Raw genomic sequence first — 13,248 nt, forward strand, 5'->3', positions numbered from 1 at the left:
ACCTTATGTTGAAATGTGTCTTTTTAAAAATTGTGAAACTAAAACATTCTTTGATATCCTCTTTTTTTTATATATTTAAAGGATTTGAAGGATTTCATGAAGAAAGCTGGCCGTGTCACCTTTGCTGATATTCTCAAAGATCGTCCTGGAGAAGGGTAACAAAGAAAAAAAGATAATTGTAATCAAATACTATCTACTAAATCTTTTATTTCAAAAAAAATAGTGTTGTTGAATTTGCTAGACGGGAAGACATGAAATATGCATTGAGAGAACTTGATAATGAGAAATTAAATGGTTCTCGTGTTTATCTTGAAGAAGCTGTAAATGTTAATTTTGATTTATGGATCACATTTGATTATTTTAGTACTTATTTTCTCATTTTATTTTACTTTTATTTTTTTTTGCATATAGGGTCGTCGTAGAAGATCTCGTGATCGTAGCAGATCCCCTCGTCGTTCTTCTCGTCGTTCTCGCAGCCGTGGCAGCCGCTCTCGCAGTCGTGATAGTCGCTCACGTTCTCGTACACCTCGCTCTCGTACACCTCGTTCTCGCACACCTCGCTCACGTACCCCTTCTCGCTCACGTTCTCGTTCAATTACACCCTCCCGATCTCGCACTCCTCGTCGTGATCGTGATCGTTCTCGTACACCTTCTCGTTCACGCTCTCGCTCTTATTCTAGCTCAAGAGGAAGATCCTCAGAACGTCGTGTTGACATTAAAAATGAAGATATGGTCATTGATGTTCCTGTTACAGAAGATGATGAAGTCAAGTCAAATCGTCCACGTTCTAGAGACGGTAGTCATAGTTCTGTAGATAGAGATTAAATTGCATATATATATGTATATATGTCTTTTTATATTAAAAAATTTCTATATATATGTTGAAATGAAGATTAGCATGTCGTATATACATAATATATTATGTTTTGAAAAAAAAAATCTACATTTATACAAATATATAAATATGCATAATTTAAAATAACAGTTTTAGTCACTATTATACTTTGCTTATTATGATAGTAAATAATATTCATGCTTTATAGGAAGGGCAGTCTCGTTACACCGAGTAAACAGAGTATAACATTTAACAATATAATTTTTTAATGTTCAAACTTCTAGACCAAGACAATCATGATAAAAAAGAGTTTGTAATGTCGATCGTAGCAAGTTCTTTTACAATTCAGGCCTTGTAATATATCAGCATGTGCAACAAATTAATATGATATGAATACATGTATATGTGTATATATTTTTTGAAGCGTATGTCTAGAATACATTTAGCGTATTTTTTTTTTTTTCTATGTTCCAAAATCAAATTATATTTGTTGTGAATTACTTCATTGCGTCTAATATTATATATGTATACATGTATATATATAAGTTGAAATATACAGATATTCATGTTAGTAAATCAAATTTAAAATAAAAATAAAAATAAAAAGAACGTGTTATCAAGCTATGTATAGGCCCTTGATGGAACCATAATATGTTGTACTTTTTTTAATTTTGCAGTGTATGACAAAAAAATAAAATAAAAAAATAAAAGAAAAAAAAGGTCTTTAATTCTCTTGTGTTCAAGTAAAAAGCCTATTATAGGAGATAGAGCAACGGTGGCGGTAATTTATTACTGTTTCCCTCCCTCCCTCTCTCTCTCTCTTTCTCTCTTATTCTTCTTATATATTATTATTGTATTCTTCTTCTCTTTCTCTCTTTCTCTCTCTCTCATTTTTTTTTCTCTTCTTGTATTATATCATTCCTTTCCTTAACTCTTTCTTGAATGAATTTTTATAAATATTTATAAATTGTTAGATGACCCAAAGGATTTTCCTAAAAAGCTTTCTAGTACATCCTTTAATCCTTGTACTTTTTATTTTAATTTGTCTCCAATTCATTAAAGCAGAAGAAACAACCATTACTACCGATAAGTCTACTCATGTAATTCACAAAAAAAAAAAAAAAAAATCAAACTTTAAAATAGTATAAAATAAGATTGGCTTAATTTTATTTTATTTTTTCAGGAACGATCAATTATAACTACAAAATTCACCACCACCATCACAGCAGCAGCAGTAACAACAACAACAACAACCAAACAACATGCAACTACACTTCTTGTCACACAAAGTAATGAATTATTAAAAGACAACAACGACTCTGATGATCTAGATTCTTTAGATGTAACAAAAGATGAGGATAAATCATCCAAAAGCACAGATAAAGAAAATGTAGCTACCACTACCATTTTAGATGATGATTCAACAACAGCCAAAGTTAACACAAAGAAAGATAAATTCTTAAATAGCTCCACTACTACTGTCTCTAAAGATGACAAGCCTACCAAAACAATCACTGCTGATGAAGACAAGTCAACTACTACTACCAAAGATAATCATACAAAGAGTATCACTTCCGAAGAAGATATACCTACTAAAACAACCGATATGGATGAAGACGCGTCTATCATTACTACTATCGAGGATGATCATACAAAGAGTATGACTTCTGAAGAAGACAAACCTACTAAAACCATTTCTACTGATGAAAACAAGTCTACTAAATCAGTCATGCATGAAGAGGAAAAGATAATCAAAACTACTACTGCTACTGCTACTACTACTACTACTGTATTAGATGACATTAAGCCAACTTCAGATATGGATAATATGACTGAAAAGCACACCAAGACGATAACAACATCCAAACAGAATATGTCAAATGAGATAACTACTTCAAATCATGAGAAATCAACAAAGACTACTAGTTCAAACGAGGAAGAGCCAACAGACATGACTACCACTCGATTTAAAAATTACCAATCAACAACAACTTCTAAAGAAGATAAAGTTACCAAAACGATCACATCTATTAATGAAGAGTTTACCGAAACTACTACTTTAGATGAAGAAAAGCCTAGCACTACAACTAGTAAGAAATCTATTACTACTACTACAATGATTTCAGATGAAGATAAGCCAACGAAAACAAGTGCTTCAGATGCATTTACAACTACTAAATCAGAAAAGCCTACTAAAGCATCTACTTCATATGAAGAAGATGAACCTACTACACTAATTACAGAAACATCAACATCAATAAAGTCTATAAAAACTAAAACAACAATGATAGAAGATAAAGATCAAACTACAAGTTCAGATGAGTTAACTTTTACAAAGACAACTGTTATTGATGAAGGACAAGAAACATCTACGATAACATCAACTACTGCTACTACTACAACAACAACAACCCATAGTGAAGAGCAAGTAATAACGGAAAGCCCTTCCAAAACATATAGTCCAACAAAAGATGATGAGCTTATTACAAGTACTACTCCCTCATATGAGCCCACAGAAAATAAAAGCACTACAATAACAAGTACCACTTCAACCACTGCTGATACAGCAACAACAACAACAACAACTACTACTACAACTACTGCAAATAACAGTAATAATAATAATAATAATAGTAATAATAATAATAATGATATTCAAGCAACAACAACGTTTAAACCAACTTCCATTTATCACTATCAAACCCTTTCCTGGCTATCTGAGTCGTTCAGTATTTCTATTCCTACTGTTACTAACCTTACGACAAAAACTATATCAAGTACAAGAAAACCAACCACAACAGCTCCATCTATGAATGACAATATTCCAGAATATATTGCTCCCAACATAGATGCCATTATTCCTGATACAAGTTCGTTAGTTCAGATGAAATTTAAATACGTATCATACACAGATATGGTCCAGAACGCTGTATTAACTGCTCAATTTGTGCAAAATCTACCCATTTTATTAAGTAATTCTTTGGGTATTCCAGTAGATGATGTCATTATCATCACTATCACCAGTGCAGCAGATAAAGAAAAGGTGCAAAAGAGAAATCTTTTAGAGCAGCGTGATAGTGATACAGGTGGTATTGTAGTCTCGGTTGCTATTCCTAAGGATCATGTGTTCGAATTGCAAGACTTGATTACTCAAACAAATTCAAATCTCTATTCTTCATCAAACGGTCAGTTAGCATCAATGATTGATCCAACTTATCCCATCCTACGTAGTGGTAAATTATCACGTTCTGAACATTTATATATATATATATATATTCTATAGAAAATAATACTAATTCATGCATTATTTAGCTATCAACATATCAGGTCCGAGCAATAATGGGGCAATTCTTCCAAATCTAAATGATCCTAATAATAACAATAGCAATCCTAATTTAAACAATCAACATACAAACACGAATAGTAATCCTGAAGACTTTAATAACGATGATGGCTTATCAAAGGCCTCCTTGATCGGCATTTGTGTCTCTGTTGGTATAGTGGTATACGCGACTGCTACTGTAGGCGCCATCTTTATCTATCGTAGACGGCGCATAGCAAAAGAACAAAAGGCGATTGCAGAACATCAGATGTTTGCTCAAAGTATTTCTGAACCCATTATGCAAGAGAATTCACTAGGTTGGTCCTGTCAAAACGAAGGAACTCATAACAATAATCATTATCTCTACAATTATCATAAAAACAATACAAATCAATGGTAAAAAAAAAAAAGGGAAAATCAATCATGAGGTGTTTATTTATATATAAATACATGTAAAATTTTATAATAAAGAATATTCAAACAATCAATACAATAATTATATGTTCTGCTTTTATTTAATTATTCTACCCCTTAATAATATAATATTAATTATTATTCTTCATCATCTTCTGTTCCAAAATAGCGATCTACAAAGTATACATTTAGCGCACAAATCGTATCATATTTGTCTTTAATATTTACCTCCAAAATTACCAATACCAGGTTCAATCCAAAGCTTCTCTTTATTAAAATTAGGATCAACCATAGACGTAACAATTCTTACTCGGGGAAAAGCATTAGTAATTACGGTAAGACCAATTTGTGCAGCAAGAAAAGATACAAAAATAATTCGTTCCTGAGAAAACAATCATTAGTTTTTTTTTTTTTTTTTTTTTTTTTTTTTTTTTTTTTTGTAACCTATTATATACCTCTGGAACTTCATGATCTAATAATACACGTATTGCCATCAAGGCAGCGGCACCAGTGCCAACCATAGCATCCATTAATATAATATCATATTCATCAATTTCTTTAGGTAATTTACAATAATGAAGCTATATTCAATGTATATGTAAATTAAGTTATTATTATTATTATTATTTTAACTTACCTCAGGATCACCTGTGTTAGGATCAGTTTGTATTAATAATTTTCCAAAAATTGCATCAGAAATAACTCGCTTTAAACCAGCTTCGAGTGTTCCACCTGCACGCAAAATAGAGACACCACAGACCTAAATGATGATTATTAATAAAAGGATATGTTTTTATAAATTATATATTTTACTTTTTGACTAAATTTTAAGCCTTCATAAGTAGCATTTATAGGCGTAGTTACTGTAATTGGTTCAGAAGGAAGACAACTGACAGCACTAGAAAATATAGCATATTAATACCGAATCTTTTTCTCTCTCTCCTTTTTTTTTTTGTAACTTTACTGCTCCATTAATAATACAGCTAAACGATTTGCATAAAATACAAATTCATCTCTTGGAGTTTTATGATCTCTTAAAATAGTATGAATACCCTTTATTAAAAGAATTATTATTAGTATACGATATGTATAAACGTTTTATATAAAGTTTACCTTAATTTGATTTGTTTGAGGTAAAATAGTGACAGTGTCAGGTAATTCGTTATTGATAGGTGTATCGAGTAAACCCCAACGTAAGTTAATCATATTTTCTTGGAGTTGACTTTGGATATGTTTTGTCATAAGATCAATAGCAATTACATTCTCTAAACCTCTTGGGATAATCTAATATATTATGAATATACAATTCAAAGCATGGCTAAGTAATTATCTACTTACTACATCGGCATACTTCATAGTAGGTCTAACATAATTATCAAAAGCAGGCTTTACAAATCTTGTATATTGCTATTACGATATTATTATTATTAACTATTTCGAAATACTCTACAAATATAGCCTTTTTCCTACTTACATCTAAAATACCAGACACATCACGTCCTCTGTATAAAGTATCTCTTTGTACTATACACAAATATTAATTTACCGTCTAATCTATTTATAATACTGCTATTATTCATAACCTACTTCTTCTTGCTAATTGAATATCAGAATCTGTATCAACAAAAATCTATTTTTTTTTTGTCGAATCATTATTATTTATACAATTTTGTTTGATAAAGTTAAGTCAAACTTACTCTAACATCCATCATATCTCTAATTCTCTTGTCATGAAAAGCAAGTACACCTTCAAAAATAATAACATTTGCGCCATAAATAGTTGTTGTCTTTTCTTCTCTTGAATGAGTTGAAAAGTTATAAATTGGTATCGTAACTGATTTTCTATACAATATAAAAGAAAATATTAAAGATAAAAATCTATCAATGTGATATATGATTACCCTTCTTTTAACTTAATAAGTGTCTCTAATAATAAATCATAATCAAGGGCAGAAGGATGGTCAAAATTAAAGTTGTTTTCGTTTGCTAGTTTCTTATTCTCAGGCGACAAAATATTATAAAATGAATCCATTGAAAGAATAACAACCCAAGGAACATTCAAGTTTTTCAAAATACGTCTAAAAAGAATATACACATAGCAAATAAGTTTCTTTTATGTATTAGCTTGCTTCTCTCTCTTTATTTCTTTTTTCTTTTGCTTACTCAGCGACACTTGTTTTACCACTTGCACTTCCACCTATATTAACACAAAATTAGCCTATTTTAATTAATTTCGTGAATATCTTTTTATACCTGCAATACCAATCATATATGGCTTAGCGACAGTACCGTCAGCACTTTATTTTTTTTTTTTATTTTTTTATAAAAAGAAAATTGTCAAATAGTAAGTAATGGAACTTCTAATTTAGATTTACAAATACACTGTGTCGTTACTTACTGATACCATGGCCTTTTTTTTTTATGAAAATGAAGTAATTAGAAGGGGGGGGGAAAAAAAAAAAGGTATTAGCAACGAACGAATTCACTAATAAAATAAAAATAATTCTTCTAAAATATTTATTCTTCTTATTTTTACTTTCTTCCTTTGGATGCCAAGTGGAGTGTTTTTTTACTATTACACATAGTTTATTTTAAAGAAAAGAAATATACTCGAAAAAAAAAATTTTTTTTTCTCTTCATATATGCAAGAAAAGTGACAAACTTAGTGACCTTTTTTTTCCTTTTTTAGCTTTTTCTTTTGCTGTTACCAGGATTACCAAAACTATTCAAACGATTATATTTCTACGATAAAATAAAATAGTTTAGTTATAAGATTAAAAAAATAAAATAAAATAACAATTACTTACCACTCGTCCTCTACCCTTAAATGTAATGTTGGGATCATCAAAGAAACGTCTTCTTTGCTCCCATTCTGGTTTTTCAGCATTTTTATCTTTGAATTCACGATAACGATCTTCCTTTGATTTTGAAGTATCGTCATGTTTATGATCATTGGATTCTTTTCTTTCTTTTTCATCTTTATTCTCTTCTTTTTCTTTATGATGTTTTTTTTTCTCATGTTTTTTGGATGATGATGATGATGATCTCTTTTTGTGATGTTTTTTATGTTTTCTTTTCTTCTTTCGATCTTCATCTGTTTCTGAATCAGATGGATGATCAGAAATTACACTTCTTGATCTCTTTCGACTGTTACTACGACTTTTACTGCTACTCTTACTACGTCGTTTTCTTTTTTTTTCTTTTTCATCTTCACTTTCTGAGTGATCATCGCTACTATCATTATTACTGTCACTATCACTCTTGTTTTGAGATGATTCTTTTTGTTGTAATTTTACTATACATCATGTTAATTAAGCATTTTCATGACAATTCAAAAACAATGACTTACATTTGATGCCAGGAGGTAATTGGAGAACTAGTTCACCACAATTAGCAATCATCACAGTATGAAGGGGTCTATCGTTACTATCAACCGGCTCATTTTCCATAATTTCTACAATATTGTATCCAGAAACAACGCGTCCAAACACAACATGCTTACCATCCAAGTGAGGTGTAGGACGTGTGGTGATGAAAAACTGTGATGATTGTGTATTAGGTCCACGATTGGCCATACTCAACAAACCGTGAGAATCATGTTTTCTTGTGAATGATTCATCAGGGAAAGTAGTTGTACCATAAATAGATTCTCCACCTTTACCATCACGACGAGTAAAATCACCACCTTGACACATGAATCCTTTGATGATGCGATGAAAGATGGAGCCTCGATAATGAAGTGGCATATTACTTACTTTACCGAGACCCTTTTCACCTGTACAAAGTGCACGAAAGTTTTCTGCTGTTTTTGGCACCTCATCTGCGAAGAGTTCCATAACTATTCTACCAACTATAACACAATTAAAAAAAGAGCAAAGGCTTAATGGACACTAAAATAAAACATGTAATGAAAAAAACAAAACAAAACAAAAGTTACTTACTTCGGTTACCATCAATATCAATATCAAAAAACACACGAGGATTGATTTTCATTTCTTAATAAATAAACTTTAATAAAAACAAGAAATACATAAATAATTATAAATATTTAAAAAAAAAAAAAAAAAAAAAAAGATCGCTGTCATAGATTTATTCTTCTCCAATTAAATTTAAAATGGCTAAATACACAACATAAAGTTTAGTTATCTTTTATTTTATTTATTTATTTATTTTTTTTTTCATTTGCAATCGGTTTGCCGTTGAATAAACATAATGTCAGGAAACTCTTCTCAAAATCAACCAATAATAGATAAAGAAAAGGAATTTCCTTCACTTTCTGTTTGGGTGGGTAACAATTCAGCTGTACTTGTCAAGTTAGCAGTGTTTACAGTTGCCTTATTTGCTTTACCGATTGTTACTTTCTATTTAACACTTCATCGCTTCTTTGATGGTAATTATAAAGACATAAATACACGAATAGAATATTAAATTATTTTATTAGGTAATACAACTTACGCAGCAGCAGCAGCAGTAGTAATGGCAAACGTGATTCTCATTCTTTACCTTATCACAGCAATGTTTGAAAGTCCAAAAGAAGATAGTAAAAAAGAAAAGAAGACGGAATAATACGAATTAATACATTTATTTCTTTTGCTAAATCGATTAATCATACATATTTATTGTATATTCATTTTAAAACAATAATATCAAAAAGAGTTCAAATAAAGGCACTATATATTTCTCAATGGACATTTACATTTGAATACTTTTTTTTTAAATTTATAGTCTAATACTTCTCTCCTTTCTATTCATTAGCTCAGTAACAACTAAAACGCTGCATTTCTTATTTACCTTACGATGTTTGTGTCATCAAGAATTCTCATTATTTTTAATAAATTAAATATTTTGTAGAAGAAAAAGCAGGTCGTAGTTATCAACGGATGTAGTCATAAAATAATAATAATAATAATACAATTGAATAGAAAATTGTAAAATAATAAAAGTCACTTTTATTCTATTTAATTGAAACTTGAAGATATTATCTGTTTGATAACCTTATTCTATTCTCCCCCCCCTCAATGTTGATTCTAGTGGCTTATTCTAAGAAGAGGTTAAAGCAATAATTTCAGGCACATGAATGCTCTTGGATTTAATTGGACGCATTTATCTTGTTGTAATACGCTCTTTTTTTTTTTTTTTTTTTTTTGTAGAATAATAAAATTCATTTGGTTTTTCATTCTATTTTTTCTTTTGTATAATTAGATAACGCACATACAATGGATAAAGTTCGTGATGTAAGAGAGAAGATAACCCTATAGATATCTATATTTAATAATCAAAAATGTATATAAATATAAATGTATATGATAGAAAATTGCTAGCATTCGTGCTTTAGCTGATGCTGCTAATAACAGGGCAGACGAATATGAAACAAAATACAAAGCACTAGAACAGATCCTATTAAAGCAAGAACATGAAATTATTTCACTTCAAAATCAAAACAAGTATCTCGAGGAAGATTTAGAACAAGCACAAGAAAAGGTTAAACAATTAAAAGCAATTGAAGAGGATGAAGATGATTTGAAAAAGGAAAATGATGCTGCTCAACGAAAAATTAGTTTACTCGAACAAGAATTAGAAAACTCTGAAAAAATTATTCGAGAAACAACGAAAAAGTAAAAATAATAGTAATAGACTTTATATACATGTGTATATAAAGGAAAAAAAAAAAAGGCGGGGTGGGAAAACAATAACTAATAGAAACAAAACCATAGTTTCAGAGAAGCAGACCTAAAAGCCGAGCACTTTGAACGTAAAGTTCAACAATTAGAAACTATTAACTTTGAGCAAGAAAGGAAAAACGAAGAACTAAGGGCAAAAATGCTTCAATTACAAACTCAATTGGATGAGTTTAACGCTTCTTTAGATGACATTTAAAGATGAATAAATTAAATTGTATTTAATTAGCCTGTCTTTCGTTTCATTTTTTTTTTTTTTTTTTTTTTTTAAAAAAAAACACATGTTGTGTAGATAAGGTATCGGTTATTTAAAACTCTTTATATTTTCCAATCAAAATGAAAACTCAAAAAATGAGTAAGACGAGAAAATATTTTTTTTTTTTTTTTTTTTTTTTTTTTTTCATTTATAATTAAGAAAAATTACATTTTAAAATGTCAAAGTTTGGAACAGATGACAATCCTATAGACACTTCATACTATGAATTACTCAACATTCCTGTTAATGCCGAGCCTATTCAAATCAAAAAGGCTTATAGGTAAGCTACCTTCATATAATTGTTTAATTGGATATTAATAGATGATTAATCTCCTTTATTTTACTATAGAAAGTTAGCTATGGTATTATTTTTATTTTAAAATAAATGAAAAAAAAAGAATACAAATACTAAATGTATGTTTGTAATTAGGTTTACCATCCAGATAAGAATAAAGAGCCCGGTGCTGAGGAAAAGGTAAAGATACAACCAAAATTCTTTTTTTTTGTATACATGAATACTTATAATATAATTAAAGTTTAAAGAAATATCTGAAGCATATCAAGTCTTATCTGATCCTCAATTACGTGCGGCTTATAACAAATATGGTAAAGACAAAGAACTCGCTCCTGAGGGTGGTTTTGCTGATCCTCGTGAATATTTCCAACAAATGTTTGGTGGTGATGCTTTTAGAAGTAAATAATCATTGTAACAATATCATATGGTTTAATTTAATTTACTTATTTATTTTGTGTTTAGGTATTATTGGTGATTTAGCAGTAGGTGAAATGTTTAGTGAGGCACAGCAAGAAGAGTTGGAAAAGGACGGGTCTGAAAGTAATAACGATGATACGGACAAAAAACAAATGAACAAAGAACAAATGGAGAAAATGCAAAAGCAACAACAAGAACGAGTAGATAAATTGGCAGATAATTTAAAATTAAAGCTCGCTATGTTTACTGATAGTGAAGGTGATCAACATGCTATTAATACCTTCCAAGAATATATCAAACAAGAAGCTGAGAAATTAAAGAATGAAAGTTATGGTATCGAATTGCTTCATTCAATTGGTGGTGTGTATTCACTTAAAGCAAAGCATTATTTGGGTATTAAAGGAGGTGGTATGCCAAGTATCTTTGTTGGATTTAAGCAAAAGAAACATATTGTGAAGGAACTTTGGAATACAGTTAAGGTTGCAATGGATGTACAACAAGCAGCTGAAATGATTTCAAAAGCAGAGGAGAAGGGTATGGCAGATTCTGATAAAATGAAATTAGAAGAAGAAGTGACTACGAAGGTATTTAAATAAAAACAAGAATTGGCTATTATATATGTATATATTTACATAATACTCAATATATACATATTATAGACTTATAAAGCTTTATGGCAAACATCGAAATTTGAAGTTGAAGCTACATTACGTCAAGTATGTGATAAAGTACTTCAAGATAAGGTAAATCACTTTTATGTTTTTGTATAAAATAAAAGAACATGTTATTTAACAATAATATAGGAGGTGGACAGTAAAACTCGAACAAAGAGAGCGATAGCATTAAAATGGGTTGGCTATATTTATAAGCACACAGAATTAGAAAAATCAACTTTGCAATTACAAGTTAAATCATAAAAAAAAATATTTACTACGAAAAGATACATTAATACATATATTTACTGTGTATAATAATACTATTACTACTATTACTATTACTATTATTATTACTATTATTTTTATTACTACTATTATTTTTATTTTTATTACTACTATTACTACCACTACTATTAACTACTACTGCAATATATTTTGACAAATTAATACAAAAAAAGAAAAAAGAAAAAAGAAAAAGAAAAAAAAAAGAAAGAAACTTTTTTTATGTATATATTTAATGATTTCTCATTATATCTTCTAATAATTGCTTTGATTGCTGTTTGAAAACTGATGAAATACCTACAGCAGGAGCAGAAAGTGGCTCTCGACCCACATATTCAATTGTCTAATCATGATGAATTTGAGAAGAAGAAAAAAAAAATTAAATATGTATAAACATCTATTTTACCTTATTCTCTGGTAAAATTTGAGCTAATCTAGGGGCCATAAAAGCATAAGCACCTGCATTTTGAGGTTCCTCTTGACACCAAATAAATTCTTGTGCACCAGAGAACTTGCTGATTTCATCTTGTAACTCTGTCTTTGGGAATGGACATAGCTCTTCAACGCGAATTAAAGCAATTGTATCGTCTAAACCTCGTTTCTCTCTTTCTTTTACAAGATCATAATAAAATTTACCAGATAAAAAGACAACCTTTTTAATTTTAGAAGGATCGCGAATAATAGGATCAGATAAGATAGGTTGGAAATGTGTACCAGGCGCCATTTCTTTTAAGGAGCTTACAGCGAGCTTTTTTTTTTTTTTTGTTATTAGACATCATTTCTACTTTATATATATATATATATATATATATATGTATATGTATATATATACTTACAGGTGATTTTAATAAACTTTTAGGTGAAGCAACAATTAAAGGTTTACGATATGTACGATGCATCTAAATTTCGAAAAAAAAAAAAAAAGATTTTTAGTTTTATTTTCATTTAATATGTATGGATATATTATTCTTTACCTGTCTACGCAAAACATGGAAATATTGAGCAGGCGTAGTACAATTAACGATATGCCAATTGGGTGGTGGTTGGTCTTTCTTATGGACGTCAAAGGAATCATTACTCATCTATATTATTA

At 29.6% G+C, this 13,248-nt stretch overlaps 7 protein-coding genes across 7 annotated transcripts; 4 read left to right on the plus strand and 3 right to left on the minus strand.

Moving 5' to 3' along the window:
- Window positions 1-2,341: 2,341 nt before the first annotated feature.
- BX663DRAFT_250549 (uncharacterized protein) lies at window positions 2,342-4,594 on the plus strand. The gene has a single exon (XM_051521872.1). The coding sequence runs from the start codon at window positions 2,442-2,444 to the stop codon at window positions 4,116-4,118; it is 1,677 nt and encodes a 558-aa protein (XP_051386048.1). The 5' UTR covers window positions 2,342-2,441; the 3' UTR covers window positions 4,119-4,594.
- BX663DRAFT_498659 (uridine kinase) lies at window positions 4,568-7,154 on the minus strand (the record flags this gene model as incomplete). The annotated part of the gene is made up of 16 exons (XM_051526075.1): window positions 4,568-4,744; window positions 4,800-4,953; window positions 5,027-5,152; window positions 5,209-5,331; window positions 5,385-5,469; window positions 5,536-5,624; window positions 5,685-5,855; window positions 5,910-5,978; window positions 6,046-6,095; window positions 6,159-6,201; window positions 6,269-6,413; window positions 6,473-6,649; window positions 6,735-6,768; window positions 6,825-6,868; window positions 6,970-6,981; window positions 7,108-7,154. 16 exons carry the CDS (start codon window positions 7,152-7,154, stop codon window positions 4,710-4,712), a joined length of 1,404 nt encoding a protein of 467 aa, XP_051386049.1. The 3' UTR covers window positions 4,568-4,709.
- Window positions 7,155-8,610, minus strand: BX663DRAFT_498662 (cyclophilin-like domain-containing protein). The gene is made up of 4 exons (XM_051526076.1): window positions 8,513-8,610; window positions 7,921-8,421; window positions 7,379-7,866; window positions 7,155-7,313 (listed from the first exon to the last, which is right to left on the minus strand). The coding sequence occupies exons 1-4, from the start codon at window positions 8,562-8,564 to the stop codon at window positions 7,257-7,259; spliced, it is 1,098 nt and encodes a 365-aa protein (XP_051386050.1). The 5' UTR covers window positions 8,565-8,610; the 3' UTR covers window positions 7,155-7,256.
- Window positions 8,611-8,730: 120 nt separating this feature from the next.
- BX663DRAFT_498663 (uncharacterized protein) lies at window positions 8,731-9,253 on the plus strand. The gene is made up of 2 exons (XM_051526077.1): window positions 8,731-8,961; window positions 9,013-9,253. The coding sequence occupies exons 1-2, from the start codon at window positions 8,784-8,786 to the stop codon at window positions 9,135-9,137; spliced, it is 303 nt and encodes a 100-aa protein (XP_051386051.1). The 5' UTR covers window positions 8,731-8,783; the 3' UTR covers window positions 9,138-9,253.
- A 443-nt stretch (window positions 9,254-9,696) lies between these two features.
- BX663DRAFT_498665 (tropomyosin) lies at window positions 9,697-10,480 on the plus strand. The gene is made up of 3 exons (XM_051526078.1): window positions 9,697-9,805; window positions 9,882-10,186; window positions 10,286-10,480. The coding sequence occupies exons 1-3, from the start codon at window positions 9,788-9,790 to the stop codon at window positions 10,446-10,448; spliced, it is 486 nt and encodes a 161-aa protein (XP_051386052.1). The 5' UTR covers window positions 9,697-9,787; the 3' UTR covers window positions 10,449-10,480.
- A 160-nt stretch (window positions 10,481-10,640) lies between these two features.
- Window positions 10,641-12,215, plus strand: BX663DRAFT_498668 (X-domain of DnaJ-containing-domain-containing protein). The gene is made up of 7 exons (XM_051526079.1): window positions 10,641-10,785; window positions 10,855-10,867; window positions 10,936-10,980; window positions 11,042-11,198; window positions 11,263-11,801; window positions 11,877-11,960; window positions 12,021-12,215. Exons 1-7 carry the CDS (start codon window positions 10,682-10,684, stop codon window positions 12,132-12,134), a joined length of 1,056 nt encoding a protein of 351 aa, XP_051386053.1. The 5' UTR covers window positions 10,641-10,681; the 3' UTR covers window positions 12,135-12,215.
- A 337-nt stretch (window positions 12,216-12,552) lies between these two features.
- On the minus strand, window positions 12,553-13,237 carry BX663DRAFT_428541 (uncharacterized protein; the record flags this gene model as incomplete). Its single annotated transcript, XM_051522687.1, has 3 exons — window positions 12,553-12,903; window positions 12,992-13,054; window positions 13,130-13,237. The coding sequence occupies 3 exons, from the start codon at window positions 13,235-13,237 to the stop codon at window positions 12,553-12,555; spliced, it is 522 nt and encodes a 173-aa protein (XP_051386054.1).
- Between the last annotated feature and the right edge of the window lie 11 nt (window positions 13,238-13,248).

This window comes from Cokeromyces recurvatus (genome assembly GCF_025118155.1).
Source record: "Cokeromyces recurvatus strain NRRL 2243 chromosome Unknown BX663scaffold_4, whole genome shotgun sequence".
NCBI lineage: Eukaryota > Fungi > Mucoromycota > Mucoromycetes > Mucorales > Mucoraceae > Cokeromyces > Cokeromyces recurvatus.

What these genes read in the sequence shown, in the direction of transcription:
- BX663DRAFT_250549 (XM_051521872.1), top strand. Translation starts at nt 2,442, where the DNA reads ATGGATGAAGACGCGTCTATCATTACTACTATCGAGGATGATCATACA.
- BX663DRAFT_498662 (XM_051526076.1), bottom strand. Translation starts at nt 8,564, where the DNA reads ATGAAAATCAATCCTCGTGTGTTTTTTGATATTGATATTGATGGTAAC. An exon ending in TGATATTGATGGTAACCGAA is followed by an intron (nt 8,422 to 8,512) that starts GTAAGTAACTTT and finishes ATTGTGTTATAG; the next exon opens with TTGGTAGAATAGTTATGGAA. An exon ending in ATTACCTCCTGGCATCAAAT is followed by an intron (nt 7,867 to 7,920) that starts GTAAGTCATTGT and finishes CATGATGTATAG; the next exon opens with TAAAATTACAACAAAAAGAA.
- BX663DRAFT_498663 (XM_051526077.1), top strand. Translation starts at nt 8,784, where the DNA reads ATGTCAGGAAACTCTTCTCAAAATCAACCAATAATAGATAAAGAAAAG. An exon ending in ACTTCATCGCTTCTTTGATG is followed by an intron (nt 8,962 to 9,012) that starts GTAATTATAAAG and finishes TTATTTTATTAG; the next exon opens with GTAATACAACTTACGCAGCA.
- BX663DRAFT_498665 (XM_051526078.1), top strand. An exon ending in ATTCGAGAAACAACGAAAAA is followed by an intron (nt 10,187 to 10,285) that starts GTAAAAATAATA and finishes ACAAAACCATAG; the next exon opens with TTTCAGAGAAGCAGACCTAA.
- BX663DRAFT_498668 (XM_051526079.1), top strand. Translation starts at nt 10,682, where the DNA reads ATGTCAAAGTTTGGAACAGATGACAATCCTATAGACACTTCATACTAT. An exon ending in AAGAAGAAGTGACTACGAAG is followed by an intron (nt 11,802 to 11,876) that starts GTATTTAAATAA and finishes TACATATTATAG; the next exon opens with ACTTATAAAGCTTTATGGCA. An exon ending in ATAAAGTACTTCAAGATAAG is followed by an intron (nt 11,961 to 12,020) that starts GTAAATCACTTT and finishes ACAATAATATAG; the next exon opens with GAGGTGGACAGTAAAACTCG.